Source organism: Temnothorax americanus, unplaced genomic scaffold (genome assembly GCF_048541705.1).
Source record: "Temnothorax americanus isolate GAGA-0224 unplaced genomic scaffold, ASM4854170v1 Scaffold86, whole genome shotgun sequence".
In the NCBI taxonomy this organism is placed as follows: Eukaryota; Metazoa; Arthropoda; class Insecta; order Hymenoptera; family Formicidae; genus Temnothorax; species Temnothorax americanus.
The window spans coordinates 505,097-531,376 of record NW_027509809.1 but is presented as its reverse complement, the minus strand read 5'-3'; the positions used below and the strand labels follow the sequence as shown (position 1 = coordinate 531,376).

The window sequence follows — 26,280 nt, the reverse complement described above, 5'->3', positions numbered from 1 at the left end:
CGGACCTTGGTGTTTCTAATCATTCGCGTAGGCACTGAGCCACGCGTCATCCCTGTTTACGTAAAGATTCTTTGAAAGGTTATGTTTTCACATATGGTTGGAAGGAAGATGGCGGACGAGAATACTCACATTTATAGAGCCTTTAGTAATACGAACGTATCCTTGTGTATGTACATATGTATACATACATATGTATGTTTGTATGTATATACAATACATACACAGTAGCGATGTAGCGTGATGTATGTAGCGTAGCGACGGGCGACGGGCTGAACATATCATCTGTGGGGCTGAACGCTGAACGGGCTGTCTATTTACCGGTTCAGCATGAAGATAGCTATTCATCCGTTGACAGCTGATCCCACGGCAGCTTGGCGTGAGTTGTCCCAGCATCAGAAAGTCGTTAAAATAAATGCTAAATTGCCGACGAACGAGGCACCGAGTGACAAAGTACGTCCGACGATTTTTAACGTCCCAATCTCTCAGCACGGAGCGATGTATTTGTGTTAACCTTAAACGTCACCTTCACTTGTCTTAGACGTTTAACGCCGTTAATTATACGTTTTAAAGAAGAATTTAAGTTTTACATTTCTCACGATTATCAATGCGAGCGTATGTTTAATCTGAAACATATACAGGCTTAACAATGATTTTCTATTTTCAGTTGCGTGTGGTATGTATGAGCGACACGCACTCGCTCACGCCGTTTATAAAATTTGACGTGCCCGCGGGAGACGTCTTCATCCACGCCGGGGATTTCACGAAATGTGGCAGCCTGCAAGAGGTCGTAGAATTCAATAATTGGATAGGTAAATTATCGTGTGTATTAATTCGTGCTGTGCATCGACGAGAAATGCAGGAATGTTAAGAGAAGTTACGTATTTTGCGGTAATTCTAGGTAACTTGCCACACAAGCATAAGATAGTTATAGCTGGAAACCATGAACTTAGTTTTGATCCCACGTTCACGCATCCCTTTTCTGTGCATACCAGCGGGGATCACCAGAAGCATACAGGAACCAGTATACTCGACGATATACCTACCTTGGGTATGTCCAAGGATATTCTTGTGGAAGCTATTAAAACTACTAATGTTAAAGATTATTTGACAAATTGTACATACCTTGAAGATTCCGAGATTATAGTGCATGGAATCAAGATATACGGTACTCCATGGTAAATATCGTCATATCAGTTATACTAAATTATTTTATGAATAAAAATAGAATATACAGCCACTGTATATTCAAAATTATTAGGTACCCTTTTTCTTCTGAATATCTTGGCAGTGAATGAACGTAAGCTCTTTATTGTTTTCATTCTATTGGCCTTGTGAATGGTTCAAACAATTAAGGTACAAAGTCCATTATCTTAGGGAAACAGCAATATTATTTAGTAAACTGTTCATTCCGTATGTCGACTTTGATTAATACGGGCGTGATTATTTCAATTTCACAAGCAATTGCTATATATAGACTTTATATGTTTACTGCCTACAAAAAAGTGTAGCAATTGCTTATTAAATGGAAATAATCGCACATAATAAACACGTAAACAGAAAACATTTGTTCCAAGATATTCAGAAGAAATAAGGGTGCCTAATAACTTTGTCAATGGCTGTATAATGTATATTAATCAAGGGTTTATAGGAATTAGAATTGATAATGTTTATATTTATAAGAGTAAAAGAGTTATTTTCATATTTTATGTTCCAATATTCTAAAATTAAGTAAACAAGCAATACGTACAGAAAGTCTATATTGATCTGTTGTTTAAAATAAATATTATGATTGTATTAAAGATTGATGTTTACCTTTTTTGAATACTATGCGAAATATTTGTAGAAAATAATTTCAGGTATAAGATTTTTATTTCTGAGGGACATTTCATTGAAACTTTAGGCAGCCCGAGTTTTGTAAGTGGGCATTTAACGTGCCACGTGGAGAAGCATGCCTTTCAAAATGGGAAATGATTCCGTCTGACACAGATATCCTCGTAACGCATACCCCTCCTGTAGGTCACGGAGACCTATGCTGCACTGGAGTACGAGCCGGATGCGTTGAATTATTGTCGACGGTGCAGAATCGCGTAAAGCCCAAATACCATGTATTTGGTCACATACACGAAGGTATGATGAATATTATTATACAAGGTATTGAAAAAAGGTGGTGTTAAATTTTAGGAGTATGTACTATTCGTGAAAACAAACCGAAAAATTTTAGTAAGCATTATTCAAAAAACCATTTATATCCGAGTTATAAAGCATTTTTTATAGCAGATATGATTTCAACGCACAATTCAGCACATTTTCTCAATCGAATACATTAAAAAATTCCAGTTTATTTCGTATTTGTTGACGTTTTCAATTTTCTGTATTAGTTTATCCAATGTGTCCTGATGTGGCATACATCATGCTTCAAATGTCTCTATAAATAAAAGTGTAACGGATTTAAATCTGGTGAATGAGGTGGCCATGCAACTGGACCGCCACGTGCTATTTAATTTTCATGAAAACAATTGTTTAAATGTTGTCTAACAATCATGAGAAAATCCATAAGGGCGCGCGCGCGCGCACACACACACACACACACACACACGCACGCACGCACGCACGCACGCACGCACGCACGCACGCACGCACGCACGCACGCACGCACGCACGCACGCACGCACGCACGCACACACACACACACACACACACACACACACACACACACACACACCGTGAACTATATTGTCTACATAGAAGAGGAATATCTTGCAAAAGTTCAACGATGTTCATTATTCGTCAATCTTAGAAGCTCGTGAAAGACGAGTATACGAGTATTGCGTGTAAATACGTTATACAATGCATACACGTGAAACAAGCAGAGAATACATTAAATGCTTTATAACTCGGAAATAAATGGTTTTTGGAATAATGCTTATTAAGACTTTTCGGTTTGTTCTCACAAGTACGACATACTCTTAGGTATTGCCTTTTTTAACATGCTGTATATTTGTAGTTACATTATGGGAACATCTTATCCATTTTACTTATAATTTTGTTTTACAGGATATGGCATATCTTCAGATGGCAAGATAATATACATTAATGCATCAACATGTGATCTGAATTATCTGCCAAGTAATCCACCAATAGTATTTGATATAACATTACCTTCCGGTATTCAAAAATCATAAATCTTCAAACGAGATTAGCATCAATGTATTTTCATTGTGTAATGCTACATCAGGAATACTTCAGATCTTTCTTACGAGCAAGAAAACTCATTATGTGATTAACGTAAAATTAGTGATTTCTTGCCTTAATTTATAAATCGTGATGTATAAGCAGTATGTATAAATCGTATGTATAAGCAGTATAGTATAAGTGTTAATTCGCCTTTCTTTTTCACATGATTTTTGTAATATCTCAACAATATTAAGTAAGATATAATCTAATTTGTAATCTCTTTCTTAAATAAAAGTAAATTATATTATATATAATTTTTCTTGATGAATATAAACTTTTCATCATCCTGATCATTCACTTCAACAAAAGATTACTTAATGTTTCAGTATTCTTTGTTAAGGATTAAAATTAGAAATGAATTTATTGAAAATATGGAATTTTTGGGGATACTTAATACGTGCTTTAGATAATCACCAATAAAAAAATCACTTTACTTTTTATACATTTATTGTAATATTCAATCGAGTAACAAATGGCACTTTTTTTATTAACAAGACAAAATTTACGATCGTCATCGTAGTCATAACAAGTTAAATTCGTATGTGGATCGGAGGCTATTTTATTGAATAAAATCATTTATTTTTATCGAGTGTAAATTATTTTGATTTTAATATAATTTTAATATAATCATAAATTATTATGCTTGCATTAAAAACGTGATCAATGCCATTTTTCTATCATAATCGTAATGCGTTAGACACATTTCAACTACGGAAATTTATTTAAGCAATTTCTCTTAATTGATGTATGCAAAATTTATATATATATATATATAGATATTGCAGATCTAAAATTGATTCATCTGATATATGCACTGATAAATTATGCATGACCGTTACGTGCATTGAGGAGTTTTAATCATAGTTTACAAATATTTCAATCCATAAATTACTATTCTCGTCATTATAACAAATTGATCCTTCTATCATTTTAATTGAGACTAATAAAAAGGATGCCATGTCATAAGTTGGAGTTGAAGCTGAAACCATCTTCGATTACAACAAAATTCCAAAGCATCATGTGTCTCTTCAACTTTGGAGAAATTTGTAGAACTATTAAGTTTAAAAAAACATCTTACGTATCTAAATCTCTAATCTTCATCATTTTGTGTTCCGTTACCAATCTTGTAATTGCTATTGGAAATTCACAAAAAAATAGAACAAATGTAAATTTTAATTTAGAATTAGGACACACAAAATATGCATCTAACTAGCAGGTAGACGAAGTAGTTTTTAACTAACAGTAACAACAAACAAATGTAAAAAGAGTATGTTCTTCTTACACAGGTTTGAAGTATGTTCTTCTTACACAGATTACGGAAGATTTTCGTCTAATACGGTACATTCGAAAACAGGTACGATACAGATTCGCCATTATGTGTCCGCCTCACTGCTTCGGCAAACATCATTGAGACATCGATACACTGAAAGATAAAAGGTAATCAGTTGTGCCATAATTAAATCCATATAACACTACTGTCACCGTTATCGCGATAAGAATTTCGTGTCGAAATTTCCCTAACGAAAGAAACAGTTACCTGAATCTTTGGACAATCTTTCATGTGACCATCTTGAGGAATAGTGTTGGTCACTACTACAGCCTCAAAGCAAGCATTGTTAATTCTACTAATGGCTGGCCCACTAAAGATACCGTGTGTAAGTATCGCGTAAACCTTCGTGGCACCAGCTTCCAATAGTTTTTCTGCTGCGTGACAAATGGTACCGCAAGTGTCAGCCATGTCGTCCACAAGGATAGCAACTCTGTCTTTGACGTCTCCGACCAATACCATACTCGCGACTTCGTTCGCCTTTTTCCTTTCTTTATGTATGAGCGCAAACTCAACATTTAATCGGTCTGCGATGGATGTGACTCTGTAAAGTAAAAGACGATCGATGTATCTCTTCGATTAAAGTTATTTTCTTTTTCTGATTATTCACCTTTTGGCACCACCTGCATCAGGAGAGACAATGATACTGTTTCGCCATTCAACGATATTCTCTTTAATCCACTTGAGGACAGCTGGTTCAGCGAATAAGTTGTCTACTGGGATGTCGAAGAATCCTTGTATTTGACTAGCATGCAAGTCCATTGTGATAATGTGATCAGCACCCGCCACAGAAAGCATATTCGCAACAAGTTTTGCAGAGATTGGCGCACGACTCTGTAAAAATACATTTTGATTCATCAGTTTCAAGAATTTGTATGAGTCCTTCGAGTCCATTTGCAACTGGAAATAGCCTGCAATTTAAAGAAATTGCTATTAAAGTCCCTTAAAAAAAAAAAGCATGAAAAAATATTCGAGAAATAAAAAATATTATAAATTAGTTTATTTTACTACCTTTTTTAAGCTAAATAAAAATTTTAAAAAATATGTTAATTTCTCTTTGCTGTGTCGGCTTTTTGGAAGATACAATATGATTTATTAAACATTGGAAATACATGCCAAAAAAAGATTTTTCAGAGGGGACAAAATATGAATATAATGGCTATACTAAAATATTACTCTTCGAAAGATATATGTATATTCGTAAAATATATTTTGACAGGGAAACGTTGCAAATGCACCCCAGTTAGACTCAACAACTATCGTAAATGAAGCAAAATATCTAAAATTATGAACGCAAAACGGAACACAATGCATCTCGGTCCTTTGCCCTTATGTAGCAAAGGATAGTAGGAAATGAACAAGAGGGCAAACATTGCTAACAGATGCCGAATATACGGAGATAAGTATATATCACAAATGTAAAGATTTATTCTAAGAAACAAATATGTCAATATCGCAAGTGCATTTTTAGTGCAAAATTACATAAAAAAGATTTGTAGTAGAGAAATGCATTGTGTAAATGAATGGAATATTTTTTAGTAAACCACAATACCTTGTGATGAGTATAAGGTTTATAAAAATTAATAACTGTTTCAAAGTATTACCCGCAATTATAGTATCAACAAGACAAGTTATCACCAAGATAACACATTGACATTTCTATGCTATTTAAGCATTAATAAGATAGGCAATATTTGATTAGTGCATTTGGACAATAACACTGATTTAAGCTTCAATAATTAGTACCCAGTGAAACATACATATGCGTACCCCACTATACTAATTGCCAACAATGTACTGCTATTATATTAATATTTTGCCCTCTCATTCGGATATCAATATGCTTTGACCAAATGTCCCATTCATTCATTCATTCATAGGAATACCACGGTGTTGTATAGCAACGATATTATAAGTTTGGTTAGTCCTACAAAAAAAATTCTCGTCTGAATTCAAAAGTAATATTATAAATCGAATGGTTCATCGAGTTATCATTACAAACGCTGCACTCGACAATCTCGTTGCTATTATACTCACTGTAGACAGGTCGGGCAGAATATCCTGAAAATACCCAACTATTCAGAAACTTAAAGGAATATAATTATAACTTTTTTTTCCTAGCAAACATTATAGTCAATAATGGTTTTTCCGATCTCTTTTCGTTTTTTAATGAGAAGTGATATGGAATTGTTTAATTTTTAATGTTATATATTATTTTCATGCAGTACCCAATTAATATTAAGAGGCGCTCATTTTTGTTGTATGTAAATAATATAAAAAATTGTAAGAATATCAATACCTTAAACTTTTATTTAAAATAAAAACATGTATAAAATAAACAAAATAAGAAAAACATATAATAGTAACATATTTAATAAATTTAAATAATTAATGATATAAAGTTAACATAAAAAATTGTTAATTATGTAGTTATTATTATCGTAGCAACAAAAATGTGCAGAAGACCTCTCTTGGAGAAATCTAGCACGAGTTTTGCAACACCCGTTTGGGTTATCCAATTTCTGATAACCTTACGTCATTATGAATAACATGCTTGAAATGTATGTATTTGTAGTGCTTAAAATTTTAAAATATTTGTTATTTATTTTATTACAAATATCTCAATTACGTCAAGTGATAAAATGTTATATTAAAAATTACAACTCTACGCGTAATGTAATATTAAAATTATCTATATTCTCGTCCATATTTCAAGATGATACGCATAAATTGATACTAAAAGCAATGAATGTTTAAAGTGAAATTTGGGATATAATGTAAATCTGATTAAATAATTAAATTTGTAGAAGCATAACTAACTCATGCTTGATTTTCTTACAAGATTCAGATGGGTTATATAAATGATATAATTAACTTATAATCATGATATGATTTCTACAAGTAAAATATAAAATGTTATTATATATACATAAATAATTTATAACTCATAATATATAACTCATGTATCGCTTGCATATTTTAATTATATTATCCTTGTATAATTAATACTATTTCCCCTGTATACATACTTGAACTATGTGCTAGTTTTACTATTTGCTTCACACAGTATAATATTAAAAAAGTAATATTTTTTTGTATTATTTTGTATGTTTGTGGTTAAATTTTAAAGTCATATATCATTTATATAAAAAGTATGTATTCTAAGATCCCGATAGATATCCTCTAAAGAATGTAAAAAAAGAATCAATAATCAATATTGCAATCATTAGCAAATGACGCAGGTTCTGATCATAATCTGTGTATTATCCGGTGCAGCCCAATAACATAAAGCCGACAGAGTACAAGCATATTTCATATGACGATGAGATCGAGTTTGCGTTCCAGAAATGATATTACTCCATTGGTCTGTTGCAAAGCTATGAAAGAACTAAAAATAGAACATATAGGATCGCCACAAGTTACCCTGAATTTCCACTCGTTCGACTTCATGACAATCTGATTTTTAGAGTCTCCACCATCACCGCCCTGTGAAGATATAGTATGTTAAAGAAATATAGAGCTTCTTCGAGGTAATATTTTCTCCGTTATCACGCTTGTTTCAACTCTATCAAAAACTTCAAGAAAATAGTAAGGAACAGATATATACCTACTACAAAATTTGCATTTATGTACATCATTATAACATAATTGCACAATTATTATAACATAAATACAGCAATTGCGTCTATATTAGATATATTAATTGATTAAGAAGTAGTGATCAAATATTCTTAAGCAAATAACACTTAGTTTGCAATTTAATAAAAATCTGCTATTGATGTGAAAAAAGTTAATCACTAAAACAAGATTTTTAAAATAAATGCTTCCTGATCAAGTTAATAAATTGCAACAATTGAACATATTTCATCAAATCAAGTCATCTTAAGTCTTAAGTGCTCGTATAAAATAGACGGGAAATTTTAATTGCATATATTAACTACCTGTCCATGAGACACACCTAAATCCTGTTGAGAAAATAGTCACGAATACATATCTTATATTTTTTTTGAAAGCCATGCCGCTGATACTAAAGTACTCCTAAGAGGAAAGATTAATATTCATAAGTATCTATTTATTCAGAAATAAATGGATTGTAATTATGTTAATCCTCAAACATTAGTAGTAATTAAAGAAAAAGAGGAATCATTGTCGCTACAATACACATATAGTTTTATGTTGATGTACATATATACAGATTACAGATCTATACGCTGCAATGATTATATAAGTAGTTTAGATACAAGTCTCAATTATTAGTGTTTCAAGCTTTTTAAGCTGTATATCACGAATAAGATTTTAAAGTGAAAAACATAACTGTGCTGAAAATATATGTATGTACATATATTGTGTTTAACGTTAATAAGATGCAAAACGTAATTATTATTTTACGAAAAGTTTGTGATAGAAATACGTGCATTCTTTAAATATTTAGAACAAAGTCAATTTTTCTATATATAGATCTACTGTAAATGCATGTAATTACACTATGTTCTTCTTATACCAATATATTATCTCATATAATACGTTATAAAATTGCAGATAGCTTATTGCATGTCGCTGATGCAATGTCGACAAAAGATGTGTAAGCATTAATACTTTACAGGAACAAATAACATAGTCTAATCAAAATATCACAAACAATATTTCGGAATATGACGGAATAATCTATTAGAATATATACTTATACCTAATATGGGACATAAAATGGAAATATAATTGGCTTATATAAAGAACAGGTACATTAGCATTATTTATACGTATCTCGCTACTACTTCTAAGATACAAATGTATAAGAGCAAGTAATGGTTACTCTATCCGTTTTACCTACCTTGTCTTTCTTATCTTGCCTGGCATAAGGGAAACAAGGAATAACCGCTGTTACTCGTGATGCAGAAGCAATTTTGCAAGCGTTGATCATGATCAGAAGCTCCATAAGATTGTCATTCACCTCGCCGCTTCCACTTTGCACAATGTACACATCTTCCCCACGGACAGATTCTCCGATCTCCACGCTAAACAGTATTAAATCTTGCGTTATTTTCTGCAATCTTACAAGAATAGTAGAGTATGAGCGAGGATCTCGATTGGATAATTTGCGTTTGCTTCGCGAGACGTCGCGGCACGAGTCGACGCTCACGGCGAGCGACCGTCAAGTTAGAAGAAGTGATTAGCGATCGTGTAATGACATTAGACTCCAAGAGAATGGAGTTAACGCGGCGCGTTAACCCGCGCGTCGCGGAGGGACGAAACGCACGCGAACGTGACGAATGTCGGGAACGAGAAAGCGTGGAACACGACGGCACGTCCGCGATCCACGCGCGACGACACGTGGTCGCGGCCGGCGCACGATTAGCTCCGGCTCGCCAACTGACAAGAGGAGAAACGTGGTCACGCGCGCGGCAAGCGTGGTCCGTCGATCGGCGAGAGCGACCATTACCATGTCTCGAGGTTGCTGAATTTCTTGGTGACAACTTTGCCGATGTCGATGCCGAGGCGGTCGACGATCCGCTGGGCGAGATCCGGATGCGAGGTGCCGCTGAAGACCTTGATGTTCGGCATTCTGCTCTGCAGGACTCGCACGCGTGAGTTCTCCAAGTTTGCGCGTAACAAACTCTTGGCACGCACTGGCTGCGACACGGGCATCACTACAACAGAAAACCACCGGGGCGGTCGGCCAATCGGGGATCGCGCGCGTACCGGACGTGACGTCGGGCTGGATCACGCTCCGCCTACGCGCACGCGCGAGGAGAGGGAGGTTTCGGTCGGGTATCTCGTGTTGTCGTGTTGTTAGCGCGCAAAACGGAGCGGGGAACATCGTCGCGCCCGTCGCGGTGCTCGGCCCCCTTTCGCCACTCTCGCGGAAAATAACGATCTCCGATAAGCGTGCTCGGCCGCCTCAATCAGCCTTAATATATACTGGTTACGTATATAATAAATAACCGCCGCCGCGTCTCACGCGAAGGAACGTATACCCGTCGTTGATGATCGATACAGCCAGCATCTCGTACGCTCTCTCTCTCTCTCTCTTCCCCTCTCTTACCAATTTTCACCCATCAAAGCTTTTAGGGTGCGTTCGGGAAGACGCTATTAGTGCTATTTGCTTATTTTATCCTTGTTTTACACCTGATGAGCGATAAAGATAGAATGATGCAATAGCGCTAATAGCGCGCTTCCCGAACGCAGCCTTACTCGCTTTTACTACTCACGCCTGGCTCAAAAAGCCGCCTTTCTACAGTTTCTATATACTCTCTACACCGCCGATCTCGCGACCTCGCGACGTGTCCGCGCTCGTGCTTCCACCCCTCGCGTCGATAACAACGTATTCTTGTCGCGCTGATGGCTGAGGGTGCCATTACATGGAGCGCGGAAACGCGGAAACGCGGAAGCGCGGAACAGAATAGTAACTAGATTCCGCGTTTCCGCGAGTTGAGTCCCGCACGTTTGAACGGAAAAGCGGAATCCGCTATTATCGTGTATGTATGTATGGCTGCGTTTCGATATTCACTGCCAGTACTTAACGCAGCCTATGTATGTACCCTGGCTTGCATATAAGATATACTTCATAATAACCATCAACATGATGTTTGGATCTATAATATTATACTGCCACTTTTATTAAATAATAAAGTAATCGAAGAGTATGTGTAAAAGCTTTTTTTTTCAATGTGATTAAACAGCTCCGAAATTTGATGGAGTATACTGTATCCGCGTTGACAACGGATTTTGACGCGTTCGTTCCGCGAGTTTGTTTCTCCTTATATTACATGGAGCACAATTTGCGCGGAAAAGCGGAACAGTATAGTGACAAATAGACATTTGTATTCATTTCTTAAAATTGTGTTCACTTAATTCATTGCAATTTTTATTAATATGCTTATCTTTTCAGCTTATCTATTGAATACAAGCATTTTAATAAATAAATACCGTTAAAAATTAATATTTTATAATTCTCCGTTCCGCTTTTCCGCTCAAAATATGCTCCATGTAATATTAAGGCATTCAAAACAGACGGAACGGATCGACGGAAATCTAGTAAATTTTGTCTTCCGCGCTTCCGCGTTTCCGCGTTTCCGCGCTCCATGTAATGGCACCCTGATGCCGCGAGCGTATACGCGACGCGGTATCTCGATCGTAGCCCACGCTGCCCAGTGCCGTGCCCGCACGTGCACGCGTGCGACGCGTGCCGCCCTTATAACTTAAAGGCCATTGCACGTAACAAATTTTTAGTCTTAAGGCCTTCACACATAAAATGCCGTAAGGACGTAAAACGTAAGCGTAAGAAAATCGATCAATACCAATCGAGTATTTTCCTCTACTCGGATTACGGACAGTACAATACTCGATTGGGATTGGTCGATTTTCTTACGCTTACGTTTTACGTCCTTACGCGATTTTATGTGTGAAGGCCTTTAATCGTAAGGCCGTAAGAAAATAGACCAATCACACTCGATTATTCTTCGAGAGCTCAAGGAGAATAATCGACTGTGATTGGTCTATTTTCTTACGGCCTTAGATTATGACTAACTTTGTTACGTGCAATGGCAATGGCCTTAACATCCCACCGTGATCGGGGGACGGGGCGCAAAATCGCGGCGTGGATGGCGAGCGGCGAGCGGCGAGGCGTGACGTGAACCTAGACGAAATTCAAAAGGAGCGGGCGCGAGCAGCGGGTGATAGTCAACATTTGCCCATCGATGTGGCCCGGCGGCCACGGCGGCGCTGAGCAGCGTGAGTCGTGCGGACGAGTCGCGTGTCACGCGTGTGTGTACCGTACGTGCGTGACGGCGTGAGTTTCTCGACACGGCCACCGTGGTTAGGGGACGAGGACGAGGACGAGGGCCGTGGGCCGTGCGCGCGCGAGCGAGAGAAACGAGACGGGCAAGATTTGGGTGCAGGTGTACGGGCCACGGGGATTACGCGCGGAGGACGCTCTACGCGGCCTACGCGCGACGCGACGCTGACGCGACGCGACGCGACGCGACGCAGCGCAGCGCGACGCCGCTGAACGTGCGTGGAGCGCGTCGCAGAGCACGGGCGAGCTCGTTCATCCGAGCGACAATGACAACGTGCTAACGGTCTAGGCCGATTCGAGAGCCATGGCGAACATCGCGGCACAGCGAATCAAACGGGAATTCAAAGAGGTTATAAAGAGCGAGGAGGTGAGTGAGTGAGTGAGCGAGCGAGCGAGCAGCGTCAAGTCGGTGGAACGGGGGCAGCGTGTCCTCGCGATAAGCCACGGCGGGTAAAGGCCGCGTATCCCGATTACGCAATCCCCTCGCACGCGGTAGGAGAGCCTGTTGCGCGTCGCCCGGTCGGTTGTCATTCGTCCGCGTCTTTCTCGTCTGTCCCGAGAACGTCCGACGAGATCTTTCCCAGACAGCATGTCTAAAAAAATGCCATAAAGATGTCTTTTAAACACGTATGGCTAAAAGCTGTCTTAAAGGTGTCTTTACGACGTCTTTTTAGACATGCGTGCTGTCTATGGACTATGACGGACGATGGCGCGTGTGAAATGTGAAATGTTGCCGATGCGACAGTCAACATCTCCCTGCCCCAACGTCAACGTCTCGACGATATCTAATTAGACTCGCGTGAATCTAGGTAGCTCGATAGCTCGGCCGTACTCACCACGATGCGCGTTTGCAGGTCCGGGATCTCGGCCGCACTGAGATCTCTGGGTGGCTCTGCACTTTTTCAGATTGCTCATCTCTGCCCTCGCATTCGAACGCGTTTCTGCGTCTCTCTGATAACGCCTCCACGTGCTTTCTAGGCGGCTTACTTAATTACGCCGTAGCGTCGCGAACTAAAGCCATACCATGACAGTTTTGCGAATTGTTATCCGCCGCAAGAACGCGTCTCGAGATCCTCTTATCGCGCCTCGGATGTCATAGGTTATGATTACATGTTTATTTTGATAATTTGATCACGAGACTGACGTAGTACCACACACGAATTTTACGAGGGGGATATGATTTGGCAATGTATGTTTTCGTTGGCTCTATATCCTCTTATCCATCGTAAACATGAACCTGAATGTTTTTTTTCCTTCTTTTTACTAGGAGACAGAGATGGTATTGAAAAACAAGTGGCGCGTATATATCAAAACTGACCGAAATATTATTGCTACTATGATTTGAAGCTTTCTCAATGTTCAATTGTTTTTAGATTCTTTGAAACATTTCGTCTTTGCTTTTTCTAATTTTTCGTGTCGATACGTCATTTGCTCTTAAATTGTAACTTAGGAGTTACAATTTTTGCAACTTAATTGCTGTATTCTGTAATGTATCTTTGTATACATTCATATACACATATAAATGAACAAAAGACAATTTTTATAGAATATCTTTTTTTTACCATAAATTGATTTACAATAAATTAATTCTTAATTTATGATAAATTAATATGTATTAGCTTTGTTAAATATATTTATTTGTTAATTTGAATATTATTTAAGAATCTTTATATATAAATTGCAAATTTTATGCTCTTATGATGTAACGTACTTTACAAGTTATTTGCATTTATGCTTATTCATGTAAGTGTAGTTGTTTTGTGAGGGGTTGTTGATATTTTATCTAAATTGTTATGTATTGCCATACGTTGCAAAATTGCAATAAACATAGCAACTATCTAACATATTATGTTAGATAGTTGCTTTAACATATTATTTGCTCTAACATATTATTAACATATAACTATCTGACTGTCTAACATTATTTATTTGATTTTTGTAATAGATAGCAAAATGTGCGATTAAAGTTGAGTTAGTCAACGATAGTCTTACCGAATTAAAGGGAGAGATTGCTGGCCCACCGGACACCCCATACGAAGGTGGTAATTTTGTGCTCGAGATCAAAGTTCCCGAGACGTATCCATTCAATCCTCCCAAAGTAAGTTGAAAATTTTAAAAAGTATGAGTATAATACTTATATAGCAAGCATTTCCGTAGCTTCTAATAACGTTTATTATTTTTTATTGTAATATATAAGAAGGTCGATTACAACACATGAATATTGTAAATCTACCATTTAAAATCTTTATAAATTAGTAACAAATATATCATCAATATTAATTATATTGTCATCGATGAATTTTTATTCATACTTTGTTTTATTATAATAGATAAAATATATTTGTTTTTATGAATAAACTGTCAAAAGATTTTGCATTGTATAAAATTTTGCAGGTACGTTTTATAACAAAAATATGGCATCCCAATATATCTTCCGTCACTGGTGCCATATGTTTGGATATCTTGAAAGATCAATGGCATGTATTTTCATTGTAAATTTATTCATTAGATTATTAATAGTTGTCAAAAACTCTTGTTCAAAAACTTTAGTCTGTTTTACAATGTCTTTTATCGAGTAAAAATATATTTTTATTTTTATCATGGTTATATATTTTCTACGTATTTCTTAATTTAATGTTACAACTTTGTTGTATTAGTATTGTGGCTTGTACATTTGCAAAATAATCTCATCTTTATTTTCATATTTAAGGGCTGCCGCAATGACTCTGCGCACAGTATTGCTATCGTTACAAGCATTGTTATCTGCAGCAGAACCTGATGATCCTCAGGATGCAGTAGTCGCTAAACAATATAAAGAACATCCTGAATTGTTTCGTCAAACTGCCACACATTGGACATTTGTATATGCAGGTGGTACGTATTCGCGCACTTAGTCACGTTTATATACATACATACATTTTGTGTTAAAGTATATGACTTATATCGAATCTTTAGGGCCAGCAAAAATGCCCGATTTAGATGACAAGATAAGAAGATTAACAGATATGGGAATTGAAGAACATAACGCAAGAGTTGCTTTATCTTCGTATAATTGGGACTTGGAACGAGCCACCGAGCACTGCCTCTTCAGTTAGTGATAACTACATAGTTAATTTGTCACATCCAAGCATTTGTCACATCCACTCATTTTGTGCTAAAAATTTTCTTGTAATAATACCATGTTCGGATATATATAATTAATGATATACATCCGGTTTTACAATTGAAATTCCGCATCTATAATGACAATATCTGGATGTAAAAAGACATTACAAGACAGAAAAGCTATTCAATATCTACCAATAGTCATTTATTTAATTTGTAACATAAGCGTGAGGGAGAAATAATTATTAAAGAAATGGCTAGTATGAATCAATTAGCTAAATTTTAAGCATTCTGTGAGGAATATGCTGTTCTGCATTACATTCTATTCAAATTCCATTGTTGCTTAAGAAATAACGTAATGTTACAACAAAATTTAAATTAATACGTTTTTAATTTCTTATTTTTTACGTAATGATTCAGTACACCATAAATCTGATATAAATGCGTATCCTTTAGCTTTGTATACCATTGTCAAATTTTTATTATTTTATCAGCCTTTAATGTTTTCCGTTGCATTATAGATTTTGAATTTGTATTAAAGAGGGATTTGTATTGAATTTTCAGTAAAGTCTAATCTATGTATTCATGATACTATCTTTCAAGCGTAATTAAATCGTGCAATTTCTATAATTTATCTATGATCTATCCTTTATATCAGTGATACACAAATTTTCTTGATGAGCTGTGCATAGTTATATGCCATACTTACATTTTAATGGAAGGTACATGTTACAATAAAAACAACGTATTTCTTTCGTTCTTTAATACAAGACATATAGGTTCATAAACTGTAATAGGTAATTACAGTTCATCATTTTTCATTATTAAATAAATTGTTACTATTGCACTTTTACATAATTTAATTTGTTCCTAATAAAAAACAATATTAGGCTTAAGATTTTCAAGAAGCATGAGAAAATTTTGAATGTCCCTTTTTTTTCTTTATTTTTTTATACTTAAATCTGTCGTTTTTTTAATTTAAGAAACTTAATTTTTTTGGGCCAATTTTGAAGACAGAATCAGAACCACTAACATTAAGTGTAATTTGGTCATCACTGATCTATGATGAATAAAGTAATATTGAAGCAAGATATGCATATGTGCAAAAAACTGCTTTTATTTGAGATAGAAAAAGCATAATTTAAGCAAGTCCGCTTGAATATTATTGAAGTAGGATATGACCTGTAAAAAGATTCATAAACTTCGATGTTAATATTTTACACTAGTGTATTTTTAGTGTTGGCTTACTTGCGGTAGTAAAACTATATCACATCAGAGATATGTATCTTTAGAAGTATACATTTTATCTTTTTGTTTTTGTATCTATATCATGCCGTGTACATTCCAGACTCAGGTGTAAATGGCATTTATTTAGTGGCCTCAGTTAAATTCTACATCACTTAAAAATATATAATTGGAGTAGGAAAAAACAATCAAAGCACATTAAGTTCAACTTTAGTTTGGTAATAATCTTGTAAAATCACGAGATGGCACAGCTAGAAAGAATAAGGACAGACATTTAATTAGCTCATTATTTGTATAATAATGTATATGATGCAGAAATGCACATAGCTTTTTGTACAATCAAATGTTAAATCATGTGCGTTATACAGTGAAAGGATAAAAGTTTAATCATAGTTTTACCAGTTTGTAGCATTAGTTTTTCCATAGATCATATTTAAAAAAAGTGATAACTATTGGTTGATTGTAAAAATTGTTTTGCTTTATTTTCGGTAATTATACAGAAAGAGGGCAACCTCATGTATGACCTAGACCTTGATATATGGTGTCAAGGTCACTTTTCTGAGTGACCTTTAGAAAGTTTTAGCTTTCGGTTGTTGTTCATTAAGAAGTTATTAACAAATGCAACTAAAATATATAACAGATTGTGTCAGTGCTAAGGGAAGAGTAATTTATTGATATATGGTTTTTAATTTTCCACACGAACCGATGTCCACCTCCACCCACCCCCGCTTATATGTGCTGTGACGGCGGCGGGGCGCTGCCACGAAGCGGCGGGCCGCAACGTCACAGCACATATAATCGGGGGTGGGTGGAGGTGGACATCGGTTCGTGTGGAAAATTAAAAACCTGAACCGTACAATGATAGACCTTGTTTTGTCTTATAAGCAGGTCGGGGTGGGGTGGGATGAACCTCGCTTCAATCTAATCAAAGGTCTTCATTGTACGGTTCAGGTTTTTATTTTTCCACACGAACCGATGTCCACCTCTCTACCCACCTTCGCTTATATGTGTACTGTCTATACACATGTATCAATAAATTAATTCCCTTAGCATTGACACAATCTGTTATATTTTTTAGTTACATTTGAAATAACTTCGGTAATTATGTAGTAATACGGACCACCCTTCGATGACCTTGACCTTGACATATGTAAGCAAGGTCACCCTTCTGAGTGACCTTCAAAAGGTTTTAACCGTCGCTCGTTTTTTATTAAAAAGTAATTAACAAAAAAAGGTTTTGAAAATATAGCAGTTATTTTGATTATTGAAAGTCGCTACTTTACCAAAACACAACATAGCATTGAATAAAGTATTCTTTACTTCAGAAGAAAATTTACTTGTTTTGGTAATGCAGCGACTTTCTCGCGAAATAAAGTATTCTTTGTTTTAACAAAAAGACTTCAATTTATCAACAATTTACTGCTTTAAATGTTGTATTTTGGTAAAGTAGCGACTTTCACGCAAAACGAGATATTGTATACTTAAAAAAAAAACCGTAATATTAGTCGTATGCCTCTCAATACTTAAAATAACTGCTATATTTTCGAAACTTTTTTTGTTAATAATTTTAATAAAAAACGAGCGACGGCTAAAACCTTCTGAAGGGGTGGGGGTCTCAGGAGGGTGATCTTGACGCCATATATCAAGGTCAAGGTCATACATGAGGTTGCCCTCTTTTTGTATAATTATCATTTTTTCTTTTAAATATCACTAGCCCATGAGATGTATTATCCTACATATGGGTTTGTTTATGGATGTGATTCTATCATCCTCTTTGATGTTTTAATTGCTGTAAATGTTTAATAATATGAAAAAATAAAGTTTTTTTTTCATTGTTCTGACTGGATTCTGGATACATAAATTTTTTCCTTATCATATATCTAATTTTCCCCAGAATAGAAAAGTTCTCTTTTTTGCTTTTTCCTCCGTACAGACTCAGTACATAAATTTTTATATTAATATTTTTTTGTTAATAATGTGTTTATAATAACGGAATTTCCACCTTATTGTCATTTAATACTGATTTATTATATATATATCATCCCGTTGGCATCATTCAGATGGCGGAACATAAATCTTTTGCTAAATTTTTTGTATTATAGCTTATATATACGAAAGTAGTATATAAAAATATTTTTATGTAAAATTGACTATCTACTGTGATAAGTTATTAAAAATGTCTTTCCTGCTGAAAACATCATTAAACTTGCTATGTACAAATATGACTTCATATTGTATACAAATATGATTAGTAATTTGCAGAAATAATTACTGAATTCAGTAATTATTGTTAGGTAGAACATGTGCAATGGATAATAAAAATATCCAAGTGGCAACATAGAGTAACTAGGTCTATACTTTTTAGGCTGTACTCATATTGCATTCTTATGGAAAAAAGATGATTTGATGACCCACTATATTTGTATTCATTTTTGGTTGAACTTTATTAAAGTTGTAAAATTTGTCTTATAATTCAGATGCATAAAAGAAAAATTTGCAATTTATATCATATTTTTTGCGATACATTTAATCTCTTTGTGTAAATAGCTCTAATATATACACATTACAATATTGCAATGCATACAAATATTTTACTATAAAAATCAAACACTTTATAAAAGTTTGAAAAGTCAATAAATAAGATCATAGTATATGATAAAGAGTTATGAGACATAAATCTGGATAATTTTTAGATCATTCTGCTTAATTGTTGTATCTAAATTAGCTATTTCTTTGAACGTACTTTTATGAAGGACGTTCAATCTAACGTACAGATATATATATTTATAGGATTCTAAGTACCTACAATAAAAACAAATAGAAGACTAATAAATAATTATTGTAAATTAATTTCAGATATATATATATATATATATATATATATATATATATATATATATATTTCTTCTTGTATTAATCAAAATTTATCTATAATATACATATGATATTATTACAAAGAAAAGATGTTTTAAGTCAGTCTGTCACATATAAAAATACTGTATCAAAAGATACCATTGTGTCTTGCACCAAGTATCAAGCACAGCAAGTGGCGAGGTAGATTGTGTATCATTTGGTACGTTTGTACTTTACGTTTATGTTCATTGTCCATAATTGTATAGTCTAAGCTTTTTTGCAGAAAGACTTGTTAAGAATAAGTTATTGTTAATATTAAATGAACATAAATCCATAACAGGATCCGATACTGGAAGATGATATAACTTTTGGCCGCTTGCTATACTCCATAATGATATACTGCTACTTGATTCTATATATGCTGCGACTAATGTGTCATCTTCCGTAGATAAATAACATGGTCGAGATAAAAGGTGTTGAGAATTACCAGCCTGGAATGTATGCACCGCATTATATGTAACTATTTCTTCGTTAGACGTATTCTTTTCAATAGTACATATTATGTGTCTTGCATGCGGTTGCCTGGAATTAGGGCGAGATGATATAAGACAATGATGATTTTTTTTATCATAGCGCACAGAGATAAAAGGACCCTCCAAAAACATCTGTTTAGATAGATAAAAGGTGTCCTTAACTTCGTATGTATAACATGAATTTAAGCGACATGCTATAAATCCACCTCTGCTGATACCACTGCCAGGATTTGGCGGCACTGTTGCCATTGATACAACTGGTGTCTTATCACCATTACCTTCCAAAACGTTAACAGCGCAGGAAGTTTGTCTAATATCAAACTGAGAGATAGTTCCATTTTGCGCGCCAGTTAGAAAAATATTTGGATTATCACCTGACCAACAACAACTCCAAAGTGGATATTCTGTTTGGTATGTGTGCACTATCATATTACTTTGGATGTCCATTAGCTTTGCACATTTATCAAAGCCAACACTAAGAAGAATTGTTTGTTGCGTTGAATGAAAAGTTACGTCTCTTATAGCTTGAGTGTGTAAGAAAATAAATTGCCGTAAATTAAAGTATTCGCAATCCATCTTCCTTATGCCATACCCGTTGAATAGCGTGTTTGATGATTTCTGGGAAACAGCCAGGAATTTGTGCCATGGATTGTAATCCAAGACGCGACAACCGCCCTCTTTACAGATTTCTACAGATTGTTCTAAATGAAACTTTCTTGAAATAGAGAGACTTGAACCACTCTGGCTAGTATCAATATTGATTCTTGATTTTTGACTTTCCAATTCGGTGATACGTTTTTTCATGCAAGTTATTTGTTCCTCGTATATTTTTAGACGAATATTGGCTTGCGTTAATTCCATCCGCAAATGATTCTTTTCAGTTGACACATTAAGCAAATCCTTCTTCAGATTGTTGTATTCAGTAGAATCAATTGCTGTCAATTTTTTTGCATATAGCATCCTAATATGTTTCACAGCAGCTTTCTTGTTGCATTGTGGACAACGGCGATTTGTACTGTTGCAGGAGTACTGTAGCCATTTCAGAATACAACTGTGCCCAAACAAATGTCCGCAGCGTAAGCAACACAAGCGGTGTTCTCCCGAGCTGGTCCATTGTTCCATGCATATTGGACATGCCTGATCAGAATCTATATCTGAGACATCCAAGTTTGCACTCGCTGTATTTGCTGCAAGAGATTTAATTTTTAGATATATTTCTGTATACATATATTTAGAAAGTTATATTTTTACGCTACAACTATTCTATTACGATATAATACATACTTCGTTGTGAACTCCCACAATCAGTTCGAATGTCAATCTCTTCATTATTTTGTTCGCCATTAGGAAGAACATTTTCATTTTCGTGCTGATCTTCTGCATTTTGCTCTTCTACTTGCATTTGCTCATCTACTACATTTTCGTCTGTAATAATAAAATAATGTTGCCAAATGTTAGACTCTATTGAAGTTTGATTATATAAACAAACATATTGGAGAGAGACATTAATGCCCGATTTCACCAACATCTTATTACAAAAATTATATAATTATTAATTATATTACGTCTCACAAGTTGTACAACTAATTATACTCGCGAAAAGAGTATAATATATGTATTCTTGTTTTTCGGAGTTATATATTAGTGGTATTATACTTACTCTCGTCCATAACCTTTAACTCTGACTCGATCGAGATTCAAACTCACAAGTTTGACTGAACTCGCAAATCTTAGTATGCAATATATAATGAAAAACGCGGTTTTCTCCTTCTTCTTTTTTCTTCTTTTTTTATCTATTCCAAATTGGGATAATATTTTCTTGGCTCCTGCCTCTTTTCAGAGGACAATACGGCGTGCGATTTCAACTTCTTTTTTGTTTAATGGCACCCGCCTCTTGTCAGTGGACGATACGGCCAATTTCTTGTTGAAAATGGGCGCGTTCAGCAGACCACGCCGCTGAGTAGCAGTCAATCGTAATTGGCTCTTACTTTTAGAACCAACCAATTAACGCAGAGTTTTGATAAGACGAACTCAATAGTTGTGTCTGTTGAACGCGGCCAATGAGGGTGCTGTCCCATGGACGTCGGAATTATCGGAAAACGGAATCGGAAAGGTGGGATGGTGGGGAGCTAACCAATCAGAATGATTCCGTTGCGTGTCTTCACATCTGGGTTCCCCATGGCGATCATTTTTCGGAACGGAATTCATGCATGTGCATGATACCAACGTCAAGTATCTTTGGCTAACTGTAGCCCCTACAAATTGCATTTTCCCTAAATCAACACTACACCCAGAATACCTATTGGCCGTATTGTCCTCTGACAAGAGGCAGGAGCCAAAACAAATAAAGAAGAAGAAGAAGATGCATGTGCATGTGCATGTACGTAATTCAAATATCTGGCGGTCACTGGTGGTTAAAGAGTGGTGATAAGTTGTATTTATATATTTATTTTGATCGGAAAAAGGGGAATATGATGTCATCTGCTGTAAGTATTGTAATTATGAGATATGTATGCTAAGTTATGTTATATTAGGTTATAATGTTGATATACAGGGTGCCCCAGAATTCTTGGTACTTTTCTCATATTTAGATAGAGCGAGCCAAACTTAGTCGAAAAGTTATGTACCATTTTACAATTTTCGCAATAGTTGACGAGTTATTAATGATTAAAAATTGACGTATTGGCCCGCCCTCCGCCAAATCCAAGCGCGCGGCGAGATGCGGCCGCCCCGTGGTCGGCGCGCGGGCAGTTGTTTACTACAAGCGGCGATGATTACGCACGAGCGGCGCGTAACGCCGAGCCCCTGTCCTAAGCGCGATGATATAGTTTCTCGCCTTTTTTAAATAGAAATAAAATTTTCTAACAACATAGAAATTTTTTTTGTGCGTACGTATGTACATATGTGTGCACATGCATACACAGGAAATTATTAATTCTACTGCTTAAAAAAGCGATTACTCAATTTACCTTTTTTTTTTAGTAAGTAACGGTTGTCTTTAAGCAAGAATATTTTCTTGATAATAGTCTTAAAATGTACAAATTTTAGAAAGAGTCTTTATTATGTACTCGAAAGAAGAATTTATACTCCTTCAAAGAACATAATAAAATTTTATCAAAGAAAAGTCAAAATAATAAATAAAATAATATGAGGACCCTCGAGATTAAAATAGGAGAAGGCTATGAGGGTCAGACGCAGATCACAGTGCGTAATATCAGAAATAAGTGATTTATTCGTCGTTTTGATACGTTACATCGATCCGTACGTTTCGGCTCAGTTTTGAGCCATCTTCAGCGGTATAATAGTTACAGAAATTAAGTTACACGTTCTCCGTACCGTATGGTGAGTTTACTGATTCAAAGTATCAGAAACATAGACCAATTGATCCATATCTGTAAATTTGTTCAATTAATGTTGAGATATTAAAAAGATCCCTTAGGAAACTCACCATTCGGTCTGAAAAACGTGGAATACAGAGCCATTAATTTCGTTTGCTTTTCGAGTAGGATTGAATACGGTTTCAAAAATTATATCAGAAACTTGTGAGGCTATATGGAACATATTAAAAGAGAAAGTTTTTCCCGAAATCACTGAAGATTTTTGGAGAGAAAAGGCCAACGAATTTGAAACACAATGAAATTTTCCTAACTGCATTGGAGCGATAAATGGAAGGCATATGGCAATAGTGGTACGTAATTTAATTAATTTTTTGTTCTTACTCTGATTTAATAATAAAAATAATTTTTTATTTTTATCAAAAAAATATAATTTTGGTGTTGTTTTAGGCTCCACCTCACAGTGGTTCAACTTATTTTAATTACAAGGGTACCCATAGCATTGTTCTCCTAGCAATCGCAGATGCAAATTATTGTTTCACAGCAGTAGATATTGGAGCTGAAGGTAGAAGAAGTGACGGAGGCATTTTTGCGGAAAGTAAAATTGGACATCATCTCATCAATAATACATGTAACTTACCTCCGCCGAGATCAATTGTAGAAAATGGTTCACAATTGCCGTTCGTTTTAGTGGGTGATGAAGCTTTCGCCTTAACATCTTTTATGATACGACCTTATCCACGTGCCAACGATTTAAATTTACGACAGAAAGTATTCAATCAATCAATCAATCCTTTATTCTCTCTCCTTCCGGGGTTGGAAAGGCGTTTTATTCTGGGCAAACGTTCCCAAACCCTTACATATTCTATCATATAAACACATAATACACATTTCACATGGCGTTTTATAGGGACGTACCCAACCTTTTACATAAATCCCTTAACCCAACTTATTTATCTCCTGGCCTTTTTATACGACCTTACAATATCCTATTACCCATCCCACCCCTTCTAGGACCTTCCCTCTCTCTTCTTCTTTTGCTCCGCTTTGTCCTCGTCCGTGCTCATCAGCAGCTGGTCCTCCATCTTCTCTACGATTTCGTCCTCCGCCGACTTCCTGGTCCCCCCACTTTCCTCCTCTTTCCTTTCCTTTCTCTTTTCCCTCTCTTTTCCTTCTTTGATCCTATCTTCCCCCGACTTATCTGCATCTATTTTTACCTTCATCCTGCTTCCTTCCTTCTTTCTCGCTTAAAGTACTTTCCTGCTATCTTTTTCGCTTCCCATCTTTACGAGGATTGTTATCCAATCCCCTCTATGTCCTATCTGGTTTACCTCTCCTTTACCTCTGCCCTCACCTTAAGCCCATCTGTAAAAAGTTGCTTCACCTCATTCAAATTTGAGCTACCTCCTCCCCATCTCTTCTTCTCGACCCTAATTATCACATTCTTCTTTCTTTTTTCATCGTCTTTCTTTTCTTCTTCTTCGTACCACCATTTTGTTTTACATACCTTACTATTTTCCTCCTCACTCTCGTTTCTCTTCCTTTTACCTGAGCATTGTTCGAGTCTGTATACCTTCCTTTTTAGCTTCTCTATTTCCTCTTTCATTTCCCTTATCTCCTCCTTGTACTCTTTCATCACCTTCACCATTCGTTTTTCCGTTACCATCTCTATCGCCTCTTTGTCGATTGCTATCGTTCCTTTGCAAATTAACTTTCGCTCCATCCTTATTCCCTCACCTCTTGCTTATCTGAAATCAAAAGACATTTATTTAATCTCTCTGCTTATAGTTGTCATTGTACTCGCTTGCCTTCTTTTCCTTTTTAATTCCGCCATCCTCTTTTCTCCTTCACCCTTGCTGTCTAGTATTCTTTTGATTTTTTTGCTAATTCCTTCTCTTTCCTCTCCTTCTTCGTCTCTTGTGCACCATTCTAAAACATGCTCCCATGATTCTGCCTCCGCACCACATATCCTGCAGCCTGTTTTTTCTATTGTCTCCCAGTATCTTCCGCTTCTCATCTCGTTACCTAATCTGAATCTCGCTATCCTAATCATAGATTGTTCTTTTCCTTTTCTTTCCAGGTATTCAGGCCTTCTGTTTTCTACTATCTCCTTGTACCATTTGTTGTATCTTGATTCCCTTATCCTTTCGTCCTTCTCTTGAATCTGAATGTCCCTGTCTATTTCCACTAATTCCTCGATGCTACTCCATCCCTCCCCTCTTTTTCTCTCTATTTCCTTAACTGCATAACCTCTTTGCTCGTAAAAGCTCTTTCTTTCTTCTTCCCATTTTGACTTTTCTTTCTTATCCTTTTTTCATATTTCCTTCCAGCACTCTCTTGCAATCTCATTTCCTTCTCCTCTCTCCAATTTTTCTTCATACTTCATCGCCCTTTTACCAGCGTTTATTTTTACTTTATCTCTTTTAGTTTCCTCTCTTATCATATATCCGGGCGTATTCCAGTCCAGGCCTAACGTCCACCTTATATACCTTTCGTGCATTCTTTCTATTTTCTCTCTTTCTTTCTATCCCCATACTTCTGCTCCATATAAGGCTATGCTTGCAACCAGCGAATCATATAACTTGATCCTTCTTATCCAGTCTCCTCCAAATAACCTTTTTCCTATTCCCCATACCTGTCTCATTGCTATGGTCGCTTTCCTTACTCTTTCATTTATATGCGCATCTTGTTCTCCGTTCTTTTGGAATGTGTAGCCTAGATAGCAGAATTCCTTCACCTCTTCTATTTCTTCTTCCTTCCAACTCCAGTTTACTTTCTTCATTTTACCTTCTCTCTTCCTGAATCTCATTTTACTTTTGTTTTCCCTACATTAACTCTTAGCTTCTTTCTGTCAAA

General features: G+C 35.8%; 4 protein-coding genes across 8 annotated transcripts; 2 read left to right on the top strand and 2 right to left on the bottom strand.

Moving 5' to 3' along the window:
* The first annotated feature begins 89 nt into the window (after positions 1-89).
* LOC143907700 (metallophosphoesterase domain-containing protein 1) lies at positions 90-3,330 on the top strand. Of its 2 annotated transcripts, none has more exons than XM_077424588.1 (5): positions 90-376; positions 665-809; positions 899-1,175; positions 1,901-2,127; positions 3,055-3,330. In XM_077424588.1, exons 2-5 carry the CDS (start codon positions 680-682, stop codon positions 3,180-3,182), a joined length of 762 nt encoding a protein of 253 aa, XP_077280714.1. In that variant the 5' UTR covers positions 90-376; positions 665-679; the 3' UTR covers positions 3,183-3,330. The 2 variants fall into 2 exon arrangements, with proteins under 2 accessions (XP_077280714.1, XP_077280713.1); XM_077424587.1 differs by having other exon boundaries at positions 90-450.
* A 333-nt stretch (positions 3,331-3,663) lies between these two features.
* On the bottom strand, positions 3,664-13,370 carry Prps (phosphoribosyl pyrophosphate synthetase). 4 transcript variants are annotated; one of them, XM_077424582.1, is made up of 7 exons: positions 13,190-13,370; positions 9,999-10,206; positions 9,390-9,573; positions 7,985-8,047; positions 5,172-5,395; positions 4,772-5,105; positions 3,664-4,657 (listed from the first exon to the last, which is right to left on the bottom strand). In XM_077424582.1, the coding sequence occupies exons 1-7, from the start codon at positions 13,266-13,268 to the stop codon at positions 4,565-4,567; spliced, it is 1,185 nt and encodes a 394-aa protein (XP_077280708.1). In that variant the 5' UTR covers positions 13,269-13,370; the 3' UTR covers positions 3,664-4,564. The 4 variants fall into 4 exon arrangements, with proteins under 4 accessions (XP_077280708.1, XP_077280709.1, XP_077280712.1 ...); XM_077424583.1 differs by lacking the exon at positions 7,985-8,047 and adding an exon at positions 6,599-6,622; XM_077424586.1 differs by lacking the exon at positions 13,190-13,370 and adding an exon at positions 10,768-10,917.
* Positions 12,050-18,549, top strand: Ubc4 (ubiquitin conjugating enzyme 4). Its single transcript, XM_077424589.1, has 5 exons — positions 12,050-12,720; positions 14,299-14,451; positions 14,748-14,830; positions 15,064-15,227; positions 15,309-18,549. Exons 1-5 carry the CDS (start codon positions 12,658-12,660, stop codon positions 15,446-15,448), a joined length of 603 nt encoding a protein of 200 aa, XP_077280715.1. The 5' UTR covers positions 12,050-12,657; the 3' UTR covers positions 15,449-18,549.
* Positions 18,550-19,361: 812 nt separating this feature from the next.
* On the bottom strand, positions 19,362-22,574 carry Rfwd3 (ring finger and WD repeat domain 3). Its single transcript, XM_077424581.1, has 3 exons — positions 21,750-22,574; positions 21,374-21,514; positions 19,362-21,276 (listed from the first exon to the last, which is right to left on the bottom strand). Exons 1-3 carry the CDS (start codon positions 21,757-21,759, stop codon positions 19,802-19,804), a joined length of 1,626 nt encoding a protein of 541 aa, XP_077280707.1. The 5' UTR covers positions 21,760-22,574; the 3' UTR covers positions 19,362-19,801.
* Positions 22,575-26,280: the final 3,706 nt, after the last annotated feature.

Bases quoted from the DNA above. Each gene is read 5' to 3' on its own strand.
- LOC143907700 (XM_077424587.1), top strand. From the start codon at position 328: ATGAAGATAGCTATTCATCCGTTGACAGCTGATCCCACGGCAGCTTGG. The intron at 451-664 runs GTACGTCCGACG...TTCTATTTTCAG, and splicing joins ACGAGGCACCGAGTGACAAA to TTGCGTGTGGTATGTATGAG. The intron at 1,176-1,900 runs GTAAATATCGTC...TTGAAACTTTAG, and splicing joins AAGATATACGGTACTCCATG to GCAGCCCGAGTTTTGTAAGT.
- Ubc4 (XM_077424589.1), top strand. From the start codon at position 12,658: ATGGCGAACATCGCGGCACAGCGAATCAAACGGGAATTCAAAGAGGTT. The intron at 14,831-15,063 runs GCATGTATTTTC...TTCATATTTAAG, and splicing joins GATATCTTGAAAGATCAATG to GGCTGCCGCAATGACTCTGC. The intron at 15,228-15,308 runs GTACGTATTCGC...TCGAATCTTTAG, and splicing joins GACATTTGTATATGCAGGTG to GGCCAGCAAAAATGCCCGAT.
- Prps (XM_077424582.1), bottom strand. From the start codon at position 13,268: ATGAGCAATCTGAAAAAGTGCAGAGCCACCCAGAGATCTCAGTGCGGC. The intron at 10,207-13,189 runs GTGAGTACGGCC...TTTCTGTTGTAG, and splicing joins ACCTGCAAACGCGCATCGTG to TGATGCCCGTGTCGCAGCCA. The intron at 8,048-9,389 runs GTAGGTAAAACG...ATATCTTCACAG, and splicing joins GGCAAGATAAGAAAGACAAG to GGCGGTGATGGTGGAGACTC.
- Rfwd3 (XM_077424581.1), bottom strand. The intron at 21,277-21,373 runs GTATGTATTATA...AATCTCTTGCAG, and splicing joins TTGTGGGAGTTCACAACGAA to CAAATACAGCGAGTGCAAAC.